Genomic DNA, 20,951 nt, shown 5'->3' with positions numbered 1-20,951 from the left:
ACTCCCCTTTAATGTCAGAAAAAATGATCCATCGGCTGATCGGGCAATCACTGTGCATAAGAACACGAGGCGCGGACCTTCACCAGGACACCATCCAGAAGGCCAAGTGGCTGCACAGTGATTCCAAAACATCTAGAGAACCTTCATGCGCTCAATCTCTAGCAACCAGATCTCCCCAAGCCAGTGGCCTATCCAAATATCTCACTAAATGCACACACACCCCCACACACACATGTAGAAATGCACTCTCCCAGTTCTACTTGTGTTATTCCCCAGCAGACGTGGCGCTATCGCAGCCCTGGAGATGTGTGTGTGTGTGAAGCGCCGGGCTCCCAACATTTAGTACCCCATGTTATCAGTCATGCTTCCCTGTGCCTCCACATTGTCATGCATGGAGGAACACACTGCACAGGGGATGGTGCTTGGGTAGGAGTGCTTTCTGCGGATTACTCCCAGAGGAGGTCAGCACTGGCTTCACAACACCTCTGGAGCCCCCAAATAAAGCTACAGGATGGGAGGGCAACAGGAAGAGCGGGCACAGGGCACTGCACTCAGCCAAGGCCACCCTCTCGTGTGAGTGTCTGCAGGCCTCCAAGCTCGCCCGCTTATAGTACAGGCCTAGCTGGGCATTTGGGCCTTCACAGGAGCCTAACACCCAGGTCCCCAGCACAGTCCATTTGCTGCAGTGGTGCTTGCACTGTTCACTGTAGCATGCTGTAGTGTCCGAAAGTGCTCAGACAGTTAGTGCCGTGTAAAACACTAAACACATGTAATTTAGGAAGTATACCTCCTAAATAAGCATAAGTTTCGATAAAAGTTTTAAAAAAAAACTAAGAATCAAGCCTTCCCCCTGTACTTTGTATAGCGAGATGCACGATTGTGTAGCTCAGATGTTGTCCTGGGCTCCCCTATTTGCTGCTACCAGCGATGTAGACAAGGCCGGGCATTGAACCCCCGCTCACAATACTGCCATTCATGTGGCGCCGCAGTGGTATTTTCCCTGCGTCACGTGACAGACTTTATGCCAGAGCGGAAGAGATGCCCTCACTGTTTCAAGATCAGAAACTCTGCATAAAAATGCAGAGCATCCACGTGCGAGAATAGACGGCAGAGCAAGATAGTGAAATAAAAGACTGCCGAGCTGGCTAGTGAAAGTGAGATCCCTGTGCCCGCCCCGGTGTGCGCTCCAGGATACAGAGACGTGCATTCATTGGTGGGCTGCGTGCAAGGGAATCTGAACTAACATTTCCTAGATGAACTGCCATTCCCTATAATAATGATTCTGAAGGGTTCAATTTACCAATATCAATGAAAGTGCACCCATCCCTTACCTTACCAGTATCACTGAAATTGCACCCAATATCACAGATTTTACCAATATCCATGAAATTGCACCCATCCCTTACCTTACCAGTATCACTGAAATTGCACCCAACATCACTGATTTTACCAATATCACTGGAATTGGACCCAACAACACTGATTTTGCCTTTATCACTGAAATTGCACCGAAAATCAGTGATTTTACCAGTATTACTGAAATTACACCAAATACCACTAATTTTGCACCTTGCAAGGCAGAACCTTGTTATTTATTGTCTGGTGATTGCTTAGGCCACACATATGTTACTTCCGGCACCAGTGACCTAGCAAAGAACCTGCAGGAATCTAGTAAAATAAAAAATGGGGTGCTGCTGGCGCTGCGGAAAGATCTTGGAACACAATGGCTTTTTACACGTAATCGAGCACAGGATGATCTGGTGCTGTGCTCCACTTGTCAGCAAGAGTTTAGGAGATTAGCAAAAAGCTTACACACATTAGGGCTTCCCTTCTACTTAATGAAAAGCTTTACTTTAAGTTCACACAGGGGCCTACTGTCCCTTACCCAGTGGCTTTGCATGCCTCTTGCTACGTGCCGGAAGGATGTGACGAGTCGCCCCAGCCCACCTTTGCCATATGTTGTCTGCTTTGAAGACCAACGAATGGACAGAGCCCATTATAATGTAGACAGGTGAACCTGCTCTTCTGGGCACAGCATCCGTCAGCCCCTCTAGTTAAGCACATGCTCATGCAGCTGCTGCAGTTGCCACGCTGGTGGCCTATTTCTTTGTGATGGAGCTGCACGCCAATATCCAAAGAAGGTCAGCACGTGAACCAGGAGCTGCTCTGAGCCCCCCAAACTCATTTCTCAGGTTTGCAGAGAACAGCCACTGCCAGAAGCCTGGACCGAACCTGTGCAATGAGAGGTGAAAACTTGCAAAACCTAGGATGCCATTTCACCAAAATGCTAGGGGTAGCGGAAGTGACATCACATGACCCATGACCCCTTGATGACATCACAGGAAGTGATGTTATTTGACCCCACCCTGAAGTGATATCGCGGGAAGCGATGGAACACGACCTTTCACCCGTTGACAAAACAGGAAGCGGCATCACATAGCATTGTACACTACGAATAATATGGTTACGATATCACTATAATGTGATGTACATTTCATGTACATTTCATACAAGAATGGATCGCCATATGTATCGTTAAGAACAGTGTGTATAGACCCATGTTACCAAATTATTGTGAATGCAAGCAGACGTCCAGGGCCAAATGATAATGAGGTGTTACTTTATAGCACTTACGCTTAAGCACTCTATATAAAAAAAAATATACATACAATATCACCCAACCTGTGTTGGTACTCATTTATCGACCTCAGAAGGATTAAAGGCTGAGTTGAGGCGTTTAAGAACAGACTACATCAGTGACTCATCCCCTGAAGTGTGCCTGAAATAAACCTTTAATGAGTCTTGCAATTATTGTATAGAATTCCAGAAAGACACATTATTTGGTATTCCTATTCGTTCTTATTTAGGGTCAGTGCTGAAAGTGTTAGACTTGTGGCACTCCTGTTCTTATTTTTCTTTTTTTTAAGGGGCCTGAACAAGTAAGCCAGCCACTCCAGAAGTAAAGTGCCACATGATGCTGGCCACAGCCCAGGAGCTTGCATTACAAAAAAAAGAAACAAAAAAATATATAGTTTTTTCTTTTTTTTAGAAGTCGCAAGGGAGACCTCAGAGGTCGCAGATGCGACCTCTGGCAACCCCTCAATGACATCCCTGTGCAAAACAGCACCAATTCCTGCTGAACCAGAGCAGTTTGACTACCCTCTCCATGTTGGGCACATGGGACACCCAGCGTTCTTCTAACTTCTCATCGCCAGGTGAGCGGCGAGGTGTACCCCAGCAGCCTCTGCATGTTCCTGGCCAGTGTTACCTCTAGCGACACTGGACTTCTCTTCTGCTGCGTGGAGGTGTCTAGCCTACAGTGAAGACTATCAGACTGATCAGACCCAAGTAGCTTTTAGGTTTACCAACATGTATTTTTTAGTAAACAAACATCTCTGCTGCAGGTTCTCAGTGGTGCCGATCATATATTTATCCCTCTGAGGTTTCAAATCATTCACATCAAAGATCCAAAGTGGTCAAATGTTGAAATCCATCCTTTTGAAGAAGATCCTTTAGACCTTAACGGTGAGAACCGTATCTTTCTAGCAGCCGAGCCAATGAGACTTTGCAGAGGTGCAGTCTTATCAACTTGCACCGGTGTATGGTTAGAGCTCAGTAGAGTCTTATAAGCGGTGTGAGCAGATATCAGTTTCCTGATGATGACACACAAGGCAAGGCTTTGAAATATTTACCTGCAGGGAGCAATATTTCACTACTTGCCCAGACAAAAGACAATGGTTGCCAGCATGTGTCTACTTTGGATCAAGTGCCTGCAAACCGAGCTACGAATATAGTAAAGGGTTTATGGTCAATTCATCTAAAACCATTCCATCTAATACCATTCCATCAAAATGTTTCCATCTAAAAAGTTTCCATCTAATGCATTTTTTTTCTTTTCTTTTTGGAGGGGGTGGGGGTCCCCCCCCCCCAAACCCCAGTTTTTTACCCTTTAAAATACACCTGAACAAAAATGAACCCTTTACCCCACATGCATTAGATGGACATTTTTTAGATGGAAACATTTCGATGGAATGGTATTAGATGGAATGGTATTAGATGGAATGACTAGATATCATAGTAAAGTCACCTTTAAGTTATCATTTCTTTTTTCCATGAACAGAGTTTAATGTGTATTTGCCAACAAATGGCAGTCCCTGGGATAAACCTGCAAGCATCGACCCACATAGACTTTGCCAAATGAATGGGTGTTGGCGGAACACTATCAGAGCCTGTGCTGATGACTTACAGGCCAGTAGGTAAGAAAACAGCAATTGAGAGGCGTCTCCCCCGACCCCAGCACAAGACACCATACTCTCTCCTGAGCCACAGTGCCAAGGATCAGCAGTGACGTGGCAAAGACCCCCTGCGGCCAGAAAGCTGCTCACCGAGGGAGGTTAGCTATTGTCACCAGCGCAAATATATATGCGTCCCTGTTGGAGTTCCAGCATGTGAACCCTTTACTACCTAGCAATGCACCCTGAAATGGAGGGCAGCCCAGAGATACGACCGACATGATAAAAGGAACAGCCTCCGCAGGACTTATTTATTTATACAACATTCTGGAGTTGCTCTTCAAGCAAAATCAGAGGCTAGTTTTCCACGTGAGTCTTGAGGAGAGGGCCTGGAGCTCCACTTCTGGGAATGATCTGGTCCCTGGAGTGTTCTTATTAAGTGTCGCACTGGACATCACCCGTCTCCCTTCACATCATTGAATACCTCCTGGGGCTCATATCCGAGAGCCGAGTGGGTTTAAGAGGCGGACCGTGGACAGCAGGACCGGCGCAATAAAGAGGAGCCCCGGAGGAAGTTCCATTGTGCACTCTATTTATTGGGGTCTGCAACTATTTATTTTTTAAGAGGAGCAAGAATGTCTGCATGTTTTATTGGCAGGGCTCTGGGTCCCGCTGGGAATTTCTTTAGAGCACGTGTTAAGAAGGAGGGGTGGGGATTCAGAAGGACCCAGCAAGTCCTGCAGTTCCAGTCTTCCCAGAAAGTGTCCGGAAGCACCCCAGAAGAGTGCTGTGCTCCACTCTCCCAACCAGCCCCAGAAGAGTGCTGTGCTTCACTGTCCCAACCAGCCCCAGAAGAGTGCTGTGCTCCACCCTCCCAACCAGCCCTAGAAGAGTGCTGTGCTCCACTCTCCCAACCAGCCCTAGAAGAGTGCTGTGCTTCACTGCCCCAACCAGCCCCAGAAGAGTGCTGTGCTTCACTGCCCCAACCAGCCCCAGAAGAGTGCTGTGCTCCACTCTCCCAACCAGCCCCAGAAGAGTGATGTGCTTCACTGCCCCAACCAGCCCCAGAAGAGTGCTGTGCTCCACTCTCCCAACCAGCCCCAGAAGAGTGCTGTGCTTCACTGCCCCAACCAGCCCCAGAAGAGTGATGTGCTTCACTGTCCCAACCAGCCCAGAAGAGTGCTATGCACCACTCTCCCAACTAGCCCCAGAAGCCAGAAGAGTGCTGTGCTTCACTGCCCCAACCAGCCCCAGAATAGTGTGGTGCTCCACTCTCCCAACCAGCCCCAGAAGAGTGCTGTGCTTCACTGCCCCAACCAGCCCCAGAAGAGTGCTGTGCTCCACTCTCCCAACCAGCCCCAGAAGAGTGCTGTGCTCCACTCTCCCAACCAGCCCCAGAAGAGTGCTGTGCTTCACTGCCCCAACCAGCCCCAGAAGAGTGCTGTGCTCCACTCTCCCAACCAGTCCCAGAAGAGTGCTGTGCTTCACTGCCCCAACCAGCCCCAGCAGAGTGATGTGCTTCACTGTCCCAACCAGTCCAGAAGAGTGCTGTGCTCCACTGTCCCAACCAGCCCTAGAAGAGTGCTGTGCTCCACTGTCCCAACCAGCTCCAGAAGAGTGCTGTGCTTCACTGCCCCAACCAGCCCCAGAAGAGTTCTGTGCTCCAGTGTCCCAACCAGCCCCAGAAGAGTGCTGTGCTCCACAGTCCCAACCAGCCCCAGAAGAGTGCTGTGCTCCACTGTCCCAACCAGCCCCAGAAGAGTGCTGTGCCCCACTCTGCCAACCAGCCCCAGAACAGTGCTGTGCTCCACAGTCCCAACCAGCCCCAGAAGAGTGTTGTGCTCCACTGTCCCAACCAGCCCCAGAAGAGTGCTGTGCTCCACTCTCCCAACCAGCCCCAGTAGAGTACTGTGCTCCAGTGTCCCAACCAGCCCAGAAGAGTGCTGTGCTCCACTGCCCCAACCAGCCCCAGTAGAGTACTGTGCTCCAGTGTCCCAACCAGCCCAGAAGAGTGCTGTGCTTCACTGCCCCAACCAGCCCCAGTAATGTACTGTGCTCCACTGTCCCAACCAGCCCTAGAAGAGTGCTGTGCTTCACTGTCCGAACCAGCCCCAGAAGAGTGCTGTGCTTCACTGTCCCAACCAGCCCCAGAAGAGTGCTGTGCTTCACTGTCCGGACCAGCCCCAGAAGAGTGCTGTGCTTCACTGTCCCAACCAGCCCCAGAAGAGTGTTGTGCTTCACTGTCCCGACCAGCCCCAAAAGAGTGCTGTGCTCCAGTGTCCCAACCAGCCCCAGAAGAGTGCTGTGCTCCAGTGTCCCAACCAGCCCCAGAAGAGTGCTGTGCTTCACTGTCCCGACCAGCCCCAGAAGAGTGCTGTGCTCCAGTGTCCCAACCAGCCCCAGAAGAGTGCTGTGCTTCACGGTCCCAACCAGCGACAGAAGAGTGCTGTGCTTCGCTGTCCCAACCAGCCCCAGAAGAGTGCTGTGCTCCACACTCCCAACCAGCCCCAAAAGAGTGCTGTGCTTCGCTGTGCCAACCAGCCCCAGAAGAGTGCTGTGCTACACACTCCCAACCAGCCTCAGCAGAGTGCTGTGCTCCACACTCCCAACCAGCCCCAGAAGAGTGCTGTGCTCCACTGTCCCAACCAGCCCCAGAAGAGTGTTGTGCTCCAATGTCCCAACCAGCCCCAGAAGAGTGCTGTGCTCCACTGTCCCAACCAGCCCCAGAAGAGTGTTGTGCTCCACTGCCCCAACCAGCCCCAGAAGAGTGCTGTGCTCCACTGTCCCAACCAGCCCCAGAAGAGTGCTTTGCTCCACACTCCCAACCAGCCCCAGAAGAGTGTTGTGCTCCACTGTCCCAACCAGCCCCAGAAGAGTGCTGCGCTCCACTGTCCCAACCAGCCCCAGAAGAGTGCTGTGCTCCACACTCCCAAACAGCCCCAGAAGAGTGTTGTGCTCCACTGTCCCAACCAGCCTCAGCAGAGTGCTGTGCTTCACTGTCCCAACCAGCCCCAGAAGTGTTGTGCTTCACTGTTCCAAGTCCAGTGCAAAACAGAAACAATATCTGAGCGGTGTGGGTATGTTTGAACAAATTGTTTTTTATTGCGGCAAACTGACAGCCATTTATTTGCTCGGGGCCCAATTTAAATGCACATGCGTTTTTTGGGGGGGGGGGGTTTGTCCCCTGCCTCCGATTTTAAGGAAGCGGGGGACACCCCCGCATCCCCAAAATTGCAAAATATCAAAAGAGTGAGCGGGGTACACCCCAGCAAACCCCTTCTCTCCAGGGTTGGTATTTTGCAATATATGCGACCAAATTGCCCAGAAGGCCAAATCACCCATGCACGATTCCACCAAATTGGTCATTAGGTCAATTGTTTTCGGTCAAATCGGCTAATACCATCTGAGCAGTGGGACGCCACATCTGGCACACATGTCCCCACATCTTCATTCTGACACATGCTTACATGTCTCGTCAAGAGCCCGAGAGCGCGCCTGGCCTCTGACTGACAGAGAGTTCAATGGGAATCAGAGAATTCAAGGAGTCAGGACAGGATCAGCTTATCCTCGGAAGAGAACCCAATCCAAACTCCTCCCCGGAAGAGACACGCCCCCAAGATGCAAACATTGGGGGTAGGAAAAAAGAAAGAAAGGAGGCAAGCAAACTGGACACAAGTTGTGCCCCATGAGTGCTATTCCCCATACTCGGTCAAGCCTCGATCTACTCACATGGGTTCCCGGGCAGAGCCAGAGACCACGTAGTGTGTGAAGAGTAGGCAGGGAAAGGAGCACGCGGATGGGCCTGGTGCGTATCTGTCCCGTTCTGTTATTGGCGCCAGCAGGAAGCTCGGCTTAGGAGAATATTAGCCGTGTTTGAGGCAGATTCCAAAAAAGGATGAATTGTGTCTTTGCACTTCACTAATCACAACAACGTGCAACAGTGTTCATTTCATGGAACTGAGAAGGATAAACGAATGAGTGGGTCCTGCTGTGTTTCTCACTGTATGACCTGCAGGTTACACCGAACTACACAGCTCAACCCACTGGGCTATTTCTCCAGCTAAAGGAAATAACTGCCCTGAAGAGCAACCAGTGACTGGAGTCATGACGGGAGAAGAAGCCCGCTTCCAAGGGCCCTTTGCGGGGTTTCTAAGGGCAGTCCTTTTGGGCACGGGCGGGAGTCCAGGTTATACCTCAATATGCAGTACGAGACCCTGGGGGTCTCCGATCATGAAGGGACGCTGATAACAAGCGTGCAAAGGCCCCCGGCAAACACCATGCGTGGCCCAAGGCTGCCAAAGGGTTCGAATTCACACAGACATGCTTAAAACAGGTTAGCGCCAGCATGCATCTGGAGAGGATCATGCGTGAGCGGAGGTGTGGTAGACGTCCTGCTGCTCACCCACTGAAATCCATTCACCAAAGCCCTTCCCCATCTCACGAAACAGCAATGTTCAGAAAACAGGTGAACTCCTAGTGTTAAGAGTCAGCGCATTCGCCTTATTTAATTAGGAATGCATGATAGTCGAGCAGTTAAGCGCGTAATGCACAGTATGGCCCTTTTAACTTGATCAATGACACAGAGGAGCAGGTCAAGGATTGGTACTTGTCTGGTTAATGTGGGCGTTGTCTGGTTAATGTGTGAGCTCATGGTCACATTTCCAAGAGAAAATTGGCTCGTGCGTCTTTTTAGAGGTTCTCTCGAATCACAATTGTTACAAACACTGTTGAGTGTCGCAAAATCAGGACAAAACCCATCAACCACAAATTTAAGCAATGTGGATGTGTATTGTGCGCCCTAAAAACTCAGGTGCCGCTCTGCATTTGCGTGAACGTCAGGTACGTGCATGCGTATGGGGGGCTCAGAAGTGCTCTGCGGCAGTGCCACCTTCTCACACAGCCGAGAAGAGTTCCTCGACCAAGTATGGACTGGTGAGAAGGCCTCTTAGAATCCTTGCCCCCAATGAAGCCTTGGGCACTCCCCTGCAACAGGCAGGACTGCCCATGTAGCTATCTACCAATGATTACAAACACAGGAAGAACACACCTTGCATGAATACGAAGCCCACATGGATATTTGACAGGCATCATACTCCCAGAGACCCACACCATTTTTCAGCTGCTGTCATCTTCAGACCAGGTAGTACCATTATGGCAGTGTGTGGCCTATACCAATCGTATGCCTACACACAAGCCCAAACAGTTGGCCTTGCCAGTGCTTGTTTACATGGAAGGATGGCAGCGGCAAGCTGGAAAGGTAGAAGCAGAAAAGAGTCCACGAAGCACTCTGTATCCTGCTCCCTGGGCCGAATCATTCCTCGAAAAAATGGAAGACACCAGGGGAGTTGCTAGGCCTGGAAAAGATCTGGGGCTAGGCTAATGTCAGGACTGTCTGGGCTAGCTAGTCTTTTGGTTGTAGCTCCTGAGCTTCTATTCGGGGCTACAACCAAAACACCCAGGGCTATAGCCCCCCCTAGCAACGCCTCTGGAAGACACAACTAGAGGACAGTCTGACTAGATGAGTGTGGCGGGTAAAGCCTGGGGGGCAGGTAAACTGGGTAATGGCAGGGGTAAGGGGGTGAATTTGAAGGCAAAGGTACCGGTTAGCAGCATGCACGCTGCCACTGAAGTGCCTCTGCACGCAGAATCACCTAGCATCAGTGAACCCCCCCGTTACCGGAACAACCACGCGCGGCACCCACGCACCACCCACAAAAGTCACCAACGAAAACCCCCTCCAAAAACCCTCCCCCACAGCCACAACGCTGCAACTGGAATTTAGTTCTTATTAAAAATAAAATAATAGAGACGAAATGAAGAATGATTTCTAAAGTACATGTGTCTACCAAATGGCTCGTGATTAACATTTTTCAGTTTAAAATGCAAGCTCCGCCTCCTCCTCGCTTGGCAACAGGTGGGGTGTTGCTAGGTCTGGAAAAGATCCGGGGCTACGCTAATGTCGGGAGTGTCGGGGCTAGCTAGCCTTTTGGTTGTAGACCCTGAGATTCTATCCGGTGCTACAACCAAAATACCCGTGGCTATAGCCCTCTAATCCCCCCCCCACCCCCCTAGCAACGCCTCTGGGTGAATGCACACTTGCCTCACACATCTTTTCTATGTAATCTGAGGAGTTGCCTCACCTTGGACATACGGCCCCTTCTCGGGGTGCTCTCGAACCCGCAGAGTGTACGGCTTCTTCCGATCCGGCTGCTTTAGCAAATCCCTCACTCGTTCATTGTAGATTTCCAGGAAGCTGAGATGGGAGAGAAATATAACAATAGTTGGCTCTTCCTATGGTGATAGGACACACGTTCCTGAGGAAATAGTTGTATTGTGCGACAAAACTTTGCAGTCTTGTGCATTACAGATTGATTAATAAAAGTAGGCCTTCTTATGGTCAACTTTTTCTTTTTTTTAGAATTAGTCTACAAGTCAACTGATATAGGTCAGCACTCACTAACAATAAGTTATGGTCAGCCGACACGTGTTTCGACCTCGTGGGTCGACCTCGGTCCGAGGACGCAACGACACCACACAAAACTGAATAACAGGGCCTTAGAGGAGCCCAGCTGTCATACACAAGACTGACCGCCAATAATAACACAGGAGCTCACATGGGGCAAGACACCACCACCTCTAGCCTTGATTAAGACCCACAAGGTCAAAACACGTGTCGGCTGACCATAACTGGGACCATGAGCCCACACCACAATTGATGAATAAAAACCTGCACTTATCACTGAACGCAAAACAGCGCGGAAAATCTACTTTCTGAAAAACAGTATACTGCGAGGTATCCAGGAACACCCCTTATCGTACAACAAAGGAGGTGTGGGCTTCACCTCAAAACGCATCCTGTGACCTAGCACTAATAATGAGGGCATCACAACAATACACAGAGGTTAGCCAGGACGGTTCCAACCCTAGGGCCCCAGTTCATTTTCTCACTAACAATAAAGCTTCTTAATTTGTTTAATGTTTCTTTTTTCAAATGGGTTCCCCATGCCCTTACTTGTAACGCCATGGCCATGTCCCCTCTGTACAGCACCCCACTGTTTCCCAACTAGGGTCCTGCTTCATAAATCCCATACATCCAGACCTCACTTCCCATTTTCTCCACTTACCTCTTTTTGACAATCCAGACACTGTACTACAGAAACCACAATCCCTATTCCTTTGTTGGTTGGTAGAGTTTTGACACTCACAATATATTGCCGGGTCCGGGGAAGGAATTGGACCAGAACAAGACAGAGCTGTGATCTGGTGAAAACTGTCTTGCCAGAACGCCGTTCCAAGGCCCAAACCTCCCAAGTTGAAGAAACTCTCTCACCAGACAGCCTTGAGTCTCCTGGACACTGTGCGTTTGGAGTCTCGATGTGCTGCAGCGAGTTTACAAACCCGCATCTGAAATTCATCCTGTGGTCACTAGGACAGCTCATCTCAATGACGTGGTCCAAAGCTGTACACATGTCTCATACTTTGCACACATTTTACTGTCAGGGTGACAATTCTGACAGATGAAATAAGCACCATACCAAGTGTGTATTGCATGGTCAGAAGGAATGCACATTAGAATTGCTATCACAGACATGTTCGATAAATTGGTGGTCATTCTTACATTCCCAGGATGCACTTTGTTTTTATGCAAAGCAGCCAGCATCCTATATTCAGGACACCTACATTATTTGACACCTAGCTCTGCCCCTCAGTCCCACCCACGCCACTGGCAATCCTCCCCCAAATGCCTGCTACCCGCTCCTCCCCGCGTGAAGTAGGGGGTGGAGTTCCCCCATTTCCCCCAAATTTTGTCCATTTCCAGCACTTGCCGGGTCACCATTTGCAATAGTCTCATTTTGGGGCTACTCACAAGTGGAAATTGACTTTGGGCCTGAAGCCCGCCAAAGGCATCAGTGGGCAGAGGAGAGAAGTTACATATCAGAGCAATGTTTGCAATGTGAAGGTGCGCAGCCGCAGTTTGCTCAAGCGCAGCTGCTGTTTTCTATGACATGACCATCAACAACTATCCTTAGGAACACGCGCTTTTCACGCTGTTGCGATTCAGAATCGTTTCTTACTATCAGTGAGCCCGTGGCGTTAGAGCAGAAATCAAATCCATGAGGGGAAATGGCTGGTCAGCGCGCATGTGTGTATGTGCCCATGGCGAGATACTGGACACACTGTGAACACCAAAAACAGCCGTTTTCAAAGCAAACCCTGGACTCTAGCCCAAGATCAATCATGCAGATGTGATGCGGGCATTTGCCAACACTGGCTGGTGCTCTTTGCACCATTGCATAGCAGTGTGTCCATTAGTCAACACGTGCTTTCATTGAGACCAGAAGCATGAGCGTTTTGAGCCGCAAGAGCATCTGCAGGCCAGCAGACACAGCAGGGGGGTGCCTTCCTTGATAGCAAAGCCTGGCTTTCGTGAATAACAATCCATGCTTTCTGAGAACATAAGAACACTAATATATTGGGAGCAGCAACCTACTCATGGCTACAAGTGGATGTTGAAGCATTATTGAATGTGCCGCCTTCCATGGTATTGGCCCACATCTCGCTTATGGACCGGAGCCATTGTTGATGGCACACAAGAGGAGTAAAGGGCAATAAAGTAGCGTTATTGCCCACTAATCCAGTCAATAACACTAGTTATTGTTCCTCGCCTGACTTGTTTGTATTGAGAGGCAGGCGAGGGACTTAAGGAAGGTAAGGGTTCATAACAAGCGATGACTGGTTGGAATGGAAATAACGGCACAACCACAGAAATGTGGCAGTGCGCTCACACCATACGCCCCCCTTTGTTCCTCTCCATGGAAGTTGCTGGTAGTGCAAGAAATGTGGTTAAGGACCGAATTTTGCGCAGCAAGTTTGGCGGTTCTGATCCACGGAAGGCCTATAAAGGGGCGAAGGACATTCAGTCAGTGTGTGAAAGGGGTTCTTTAGTACAGAAAAGAACATTCGTTTTTTAATAGAAACCTATTGGTAATGCTATAATTCGGGTGCCATGAGACATCACACAGGTACATGAGAAAACATTTTCCTCGGTAACTTGCAAGCTCTACATGTAGAAGACCACATTTGGCAAACAAATTTAGCAATCTCCAAACCTACATGTCACATGTGGTAACATTTGAGGAACGTTTTATGTTTTGATGTAAAAAAAAAAAGTAAGGCACAAAACCTTTTTTATTTTTTTTTATTTGGTTTTCTATAGATTCAACACACCCCGCCCTTTTGGGAGAAATATCAACACATTGTTTGCTTACATTTTCCAGATTTTGAGTATGCACTGAATCGCCTGCTTTAAGGGCGGGTGCACTGTGACGCCTGACTACAAGCTGTTGCTTTTTCTTCTGGATTCCGGGGTATATTTCAGCTGTACTTTACTCTGCGTGCTGGGAATGGCAGGCTTCCATTCAGGATGTGCAAAAATAAAGCAAGAATCATACTCTTTTGCTCCACTCTAGTGTCAGGTGGGTGTATTACGTCATTTCTGCACATTACAAATCATCCCTGTTATTTTGGCCCTGTTTTTTTAACACTTTCTACGAGCCTGTCATTGGTCTGCCAGGATTCCACTGCCAGCTCTCCTCCCATCACCACCCCCCACCCCCCACCCCCGCCCCCTCTCCTCCCCCCACATGACATTCCAGAGCAATGTTTTCCAATTTCCAGGACTGGAAGAGGAGTACAGAAACCCCATGTTCAGGCAGGCGATTACCATTACCGTTTATGGCAACGGCAACTCAGTTTGGCGGTATTAGAATTGCTAATACCACCAAACTCATAAAGAGGCCCCCCTATAAATGGGGCGTAGGATGCAGCGGGGAAGCTACACACAATCATGCACACATGCATGCACAAGCTCACAAATGCAAATTGTGGATGAAACAGAGCCTCTGCATGCAGGTGCAAAATAAACACGTAAATGCAAATATATAAACACAGTTCTGAGGGCAAGTTACGAATGCAGCACATCCTGCAGTGTTCAGACAATGTGACGAAAACATGCTTAGGAATGGGATTAAACATGCACAGGCATAGCCATGGTTACAAATATCGATAACAAATCTGGATTGCATCTGGAATCCACACAACATACACACTCTCTTACCAGCAAACATGCATTCATGACACAATACACCCACACCCACACTCTAACCAGCAAGCATCCATTCACGATACAACACACACTCTTACCAGCAAGCATCTCTTACCAGCAAGCATGCATTCACGACACAACACACACACTCTTACCAGCAAGCATACATTCACGACACAACACATACACTCTCTTACCAGCAAGCATGCATTCAGGACACAACACACACACTCTTTTACCAGCAAGCATGCATTCACGACACAACACACACACTCTTACCAGCAAGCATGCATTCAGGACACAACACACACACTCTTTTACCAGCAAGCATGCATTCACGACACAACACACACACTCTTACCAGCAAGCATGCATTCAGGACACAACACACACACTCTTTTACCAGCAAGCATCCATTCACGATACAACACACACTCTTACCAGCAAGCATCTCTTACCAGCAAGCATGCATTCACGACACAACACACACACTCTCTTACCAGCAAGCATGCATTCAGGACACAACACACACACTCTTTTACCAGCAAGCATGCATTCAGGACACAACATGCAAACTCTCTTACCAGCAAGCATGCATTCACGACACAACACATACACTCTTACCAGCAAGCATGCATTCACGACACAACACCCACACTCTCTTACCAGCAGGCATGCATTCAGGACACAACACACACACCCACACTCTAACCAGCAAGCATCCATTCACGATACAACACACTCTTACCAGTAAGCATCTCTTACCAGCAAGCATGCATTCACGACACAACACACACACTCTTACCAGCAAGCATGCATTCACGACACAACACACACACTCTTACCAGCAAGCATCTCTTACCAGCAAGCATGCATTCACGACACAACACACACACTCTTACCAGCAATCATGCATTCACAACACACACACTCTCTTACCAGCAAGCATGCATTGAGGACACAACACACACACTCTCTTACCAGCAAGCATGCATTCAGGACACAACATGCCCACTCTCTTACCAGCAAGCATGCATTCAGGACACAACATACACACTCTCTTACCAGCAAACATGCATTCATGACACACCACACACCCACACACACACTCTAACCAGCAAGCATCCATTCACGATACAACACACACTCTTACCAGTAAGCATCTCTTACCAGCAAGCATGCATTCACGACACAAAACACACACTCTTACCAGCAAGCATGCATTCACGACACAACACACACACTCTTACCAGCAAGCATCTCTTACCAGCAAGCATGCATTCACGACACAACACACACACTCTTACCAGCAATCATGCATTCAGGACACACACACACACACACACACACACACACACACACACACACACACACACACACACACACACACACACACACACACTCTCTCTCTCTCTCTCTCTCTCTCTCTTACCAGCAAGCATGCATTCACGACACAACACACACACTCTTACCAGCAAGCATGCATTCACGACACAACACACACACTCTCTTACCAGCAAGCATGCATTCACAACACACACACTCTCTTACCAGCAAGCATGCATTCAGGACACAACACACACACTCTCTTACCAGCAAGCATGCATTCAGGACACAACATGCACACTCTCCTACCAGCAAACATGCATTCATGACACAACATACACACTCTCTTACCAGCAAGCATGCATTCAGGACACAACATACACACTCTCTTACCAGCAAACATGCATTCATGACACAACACACACACACTCTAACCAGCAAGCATCCATTCACGATACAACACACACTCTTACCAGTAAGCATCTCTTACCAGCAAGCATGCATTCACGACACAACACACACACTCTTACCAGCAAGCATGCATTCACGACACAACACACACACTCTTACCAGCAAACATCTCTTACCAGCAAGCATGCATTCAGGACACAACACACACACTCTCTTACCAGCAAGCATGCATTCAGGACACAACATGCACACTCTCTTACCAGCAAACATGCATTCATGACACAACATACACACTCTCTTACCAGCAAGCATGCATTCAGGACACAACATACACACTCTCTTACCAGCAAACATGCATTCATGACACAACACACACACACACACACTCTAACAGCAAGCATCCATTCACGACACAACACACACTCTTACCAGCAAGCATGCATTCACGACACAACACACACACTCTCTTATACCAGCAAGCATGCATTCAGGACACAACACACACACTCTCTTACCAGCAAGCATCCATTCAGGACACAACATACACCTTCTCTTACCAGGAAGCATGCATTCATGACACAACACACACACACACACACACACACACTCTTACCAGCAAGCATGCATTCACGACACAAGACACACTCTCTTACCAGCAAACATGCATTCATGACACAACACACACACACACACACACACTCTTACCAGCAAGCATGCATTCACGACACAAGACACACTCTCTTACCAGCAAACATGCATTCATGACACAACACACACACACACACACACTTACCAGCAAGCATCTATTCATGCATTCACGACACAACACACACTCTCTAAGCAGCAAGCATGTATTCACGACACAACACACACACACACAGTCTCTAAGCAGCAAGCATGCATTCACACAGACACACAAAAAGAGAAACAGAACATTATTTGAATACAATCTTTTAAGGGCGTTGGGGTTACTACCAAGAAGAAGTAGCGTCTACCATTGTTGATGATGCCATTGCCAAGGCTACCATGAAACCTCAGTCTAAACAAAGTGCACCACACAGCAAATTCAGCCTTAAATTACACTACACCACTTCTTCACGACACAAGTTCAGTGGTACGGTAAATGAAAGCGACGGTAATTCCATTACCGTCATATTTTGTGGCAGCAATGGAATTACCACCGGTTTTACCGCACTGCTGAATTCCCAGTTTGACCTTAAAGTGGAGGATCTACCTCCAACATAGCCCTGCAGGTAAATCGTCCACTTTAAAGTCAAAAATCTGTGAAATTACTGCAGCGAAATTACCACTCGCAGTAATTCCACCAAAATCCTCATGAGACAAAAAAGTGCTAAGTATGTCTAGTAGTGTGTGGGGGCCCACTCTCACCTGACTTCTATTCTGCTGGACGACGGTGCTCTTCCTTCGTAATCGTCCTGCATTGCAAAGAGCCCCTGCATGGACCAAAATGGGGATGGCAGGTTAGATTATTAACAACAAGGAGAGGTTACAAAAGTGTTTGGTAACTCGGGCAAAGAAGCAGCACCTACCTCGCATATTCGTGGTGTCAGTCCAACAGATGCCTGAAAAAAGAGAAAAGCGATCATTGGCCACTTTCCAGCTAAAGTAGGTTTGAGTGAAAGCATTCAAAAACCAACCAATCGGAGACAGGATGGCAACTTTGAGATATTGTTTACAGTTAAGATGAAAGTGGTAGAAGTGGTGGTTCTTGAGTCCAAGCATGCTACGTACGGCAAGGCGCAAGAGAGAAAGAGATCCAGTCCATGTGATGTGATGATGCGTATCATGACCATTGGAACGTTCCTTTGGCATTATCATTGGGCAATCTGCCGGCTCAACCAATTGCTAGAGCCGGCAGATTGTTCCGAATGCCATTGGCAGCCAATTCCACGCAACTGCCCAGGCAGCTGATGTACTGCTAATGGACCATACCTAGATGGCAGCACCCAAATCCCTGCGACTGCCCAGGACAATTTAAAATATAACAACAGGCCCCTCCATGCCTGTCTATTTTAATCTTATCGAACACAAGTAAGTTCCCAGTTGGGGAACTCCCGTCCCCTGCACACTATCAATGGCTAGAGTAGCCCAGTAATTTTAGAATATTAGAAGTAGATATTTAGTAAAGGTAAATATTACAATTAAAGTCACTGTCTTCTTTAAGGGTCTATCGGTCAGCTATGACCCTGAGTACACCATTCACAAAGTCTTTTTGTTCTTTTTCAAAGATGATTTATTCCAAATATAAGTGCCCAACGCGTTTCGAGATACAATCTCTTCATCAGGGGCTGTGCGCTGAATACATTTTCATTTTCATTTTTCATATATCTACAAATATTCAACAAAAAAAGTACAAATTAGCAAATGTAAATTATCCCAAAGAAAGGTTGTAGCTTATCGTGTTAATATTCTAACCAAGTTCAAATTGTGCAGTCAGAGAAACAGATGCAATCATCTTCCATAAAACCCAATCAGGTTTCTTGTTGGTAAGAACAATTAGAGAAACATAACACATATAGATATTTTTACCATTATTAAGTCATCATTTTCAATTTCAAATATGGTTCATCCTTGTAAGAACAGTAAAGGAATTATTGACAAAAATCAGCCTAAAACCCATGTCAATAGAGATAAACAAACGGGCGGACATTGTTATAAAAAAGCGTACCATATGTTGATAAGGAAGTATTCCTAAGAAGTAAATGGCAAATGAGCCGTCTGCCAATTGAAATGGCTTGCAAGTAGTCTACCTAAGGAGTGTGAAATAAAAGAAAGGAAAAGGTAACTCAGATTGAACCAATGTTTTGGTATAAGAAATGACAAGGAGCAAGAGGTTAGCATACTTACTAGAGTATGGTATAAGGCCTGGTTCCCAAACTAAGTGTGGAAAAAACGGCGGTGAGTGTCTTGCTAAAGCATGTAGGCAGAAAGTCTGTTTTCCTCTGTACAATAAACAGGGTAAAAGTAAACCAATGTCATTTCTCAGGGCTAGGGGTATGTCTAAATGAAGTGAAAAATAGAGCCTGTGGGTACTTACAATGGCTTGCTATACGAGTAGTTCGATTCCAGCCGTGTAAAGAGCTAGACAACATGGCGGTGTAAATATACGTCATGTATGTGACGTCATCACGTGGTTTACGCGTGTGACGTCACGAATGTCAACAAACCGCGTAAGGCGGCTGCGTAGGTGACATACTCTATGGTTTTTACTTGTATATTGACAAGTGCCTGATTAGATTGTGCACTCCGGTTTAGGAGACAGGATCAGTCGGCTCTAAAAATATGATTTTACACATCCTAGGAACCCTTCAGTGTACTCCTATTACCCCATCCATCTTATCCTCTTTTAACAGAGACCAACAGGGTTCCCGTTTTCCAGGGTATCCCCATTACCCATCACCTTTAGTTCCATTATACGCTCCCCACCCCGGGATTCTCTTTTATATACATCAATAAAAACAAGTTCTTCAGTACCTTACATACTGCTTGTGCTTACAGATCTTGTACAACACCCCACTTTGTTTATCCACTGAAATATTAGAAACAGCCTCTACATTTTAAGCCACAGTGTCACCTACGCAGCCGCCTTACGAGGTTTGACATTCGTGACGGCACACGCGTAAACCACGTGATGACGTCACTTACATGACGTGTATTTACACCGCCATGTTGTCTAGCTCTTTACACGGCTGGAATCTAACTACTCGTATAGCAAGCCATTGTAAGTACCCACAGGCTCTTTTTTTCACTTCATTTAGACATACCCTTAGCCCTGAGAATTGACATTGGCTTACTTTTACCCTGTTATTTGTACAGAGGAAAACAGACTTTCTGCCTACATGCAAGACACTCACGGCCGTTTTTTCCACACTTAGTTTGGGAACCGGGCCTTATACCATACTCTAGTAAGTATGCTAACCTCTTGCTCCTTGTCATTTCTTAAACCAAAACATTGGTTCAATCTGAGTTACCTTTTCCTTTCTTTTATTTCACACTCTTTAGGTAGACTACTTGCAAGCCATTTCAATTGTCAGACGGCTCATTTGCTATTTACTTCTTAGGAATACTTCCTTATCAACATATGGTACGCTTTTTTATAACAATGTCTGCCTGTTTGTTTATCTCTATTGACATGGGTTTTAGGCTGATTTTTGTCAATAATTCCTTTACTGTTCTTACAAGGATGAACCATATTTGAAATTGAAAATGATGACTTAATAATGGTAAAAATATCTATACGTGTTATGTTTCTCTAATTGTTCTTACCAACAAGAAACCTGATTGGGTTTTATGGAAGATGATTGCATCTGTTTCTCTGACTGCACAATTTGAACTTGGTTAGAATATTAACACGATAAGCTACAACCTTTCTTTGGGATAATTTACATTTACTAATTCGTACTTTTTTGTTGAATATTTGTAGATATATGAAAAATGAAAATGAAAATGTATTCAGCGCACAGCCCCTGATGAAGAGATTGTATCTCGAAACGCGTTGGGCACTTATATTTGGAATAAATCATCTTTGAAAAAGAACAAAAAGACTTTGTGAATGGTGGACTCAGGGTCATATCTGACTGATAGACCCTTAAAGAAGACAGTGACTTTAATTGTAATATTTACCTTTACTAAATATCTACTTCTACTATTCTAAAATTACTGGGCTACTCTAGCCATTGATAGTGTGCAGGGGACGGGAGTTCCCCAACTGGGAACTTACTTGTGTTCTATTGTATTGACAACCCATATGCCAGGGCTGTTTCTTTTCTCCTCTGCACCTCAAACCAGTCTTGACATTGATCTAAATTCATTTTTACCAAAATAACATCACACATTTGGAGTGCATGGTGTCCAAA

General features: G+C 47.1%; 1 protein-coding gene across 2 annotated transcripts in view; it reads right to left on the bottom strand.

Moving 5' to 3' along the window:
- The window catches only part of LOC138527467 (stAR-related lipid transfer protein 9-like), a 590,857-nt gene that overhangs the window by 297,496 nt on the left and 272,410 nt on the right, over positions 1-20,951 (bottom strand). For both annotated transcript variants that reach the window (XM_069638652.1, XM_069638653.1), the window contains exons 5-7: positions 17,625-17,657; positions 17,464-17,528; positions 10,373-10,485 (exon numbers count right to left, since the gene is read on the bottom strand). In XM_069638652.1, the coding sequence (XP_069494753.1) occupies positions 10,373-10,485; positions 17,464-17,528; positions 17,625-17,657 (211 nt within the window). The remainder of the gene's footprint in view (positions 1-10,372; positions 10,486-17,463; positions 17,529-17,624; positions 17,658-20,951) is intronic.

This window comes from Ambystoma mexicanum, chromosome 14 (assembly GCF_040938575.1).
Source record: "Ambystoma mexicanum isolate Mex_15411 chromosome 14, UKY_AmexF1_1, whole genome shotgun sequence".
In the NCBI taxonomy this organism is placed as follows: domain Eukaryota; kingdom Metazoa; phylum Chordata; class Amphibia; order Caudata; family Ambystomatidae; genus Ambystoma; species Ambystoma mexicanum.
This window is presented reverse-complemented; position numbering and strand designations above follow the sequence as displayed.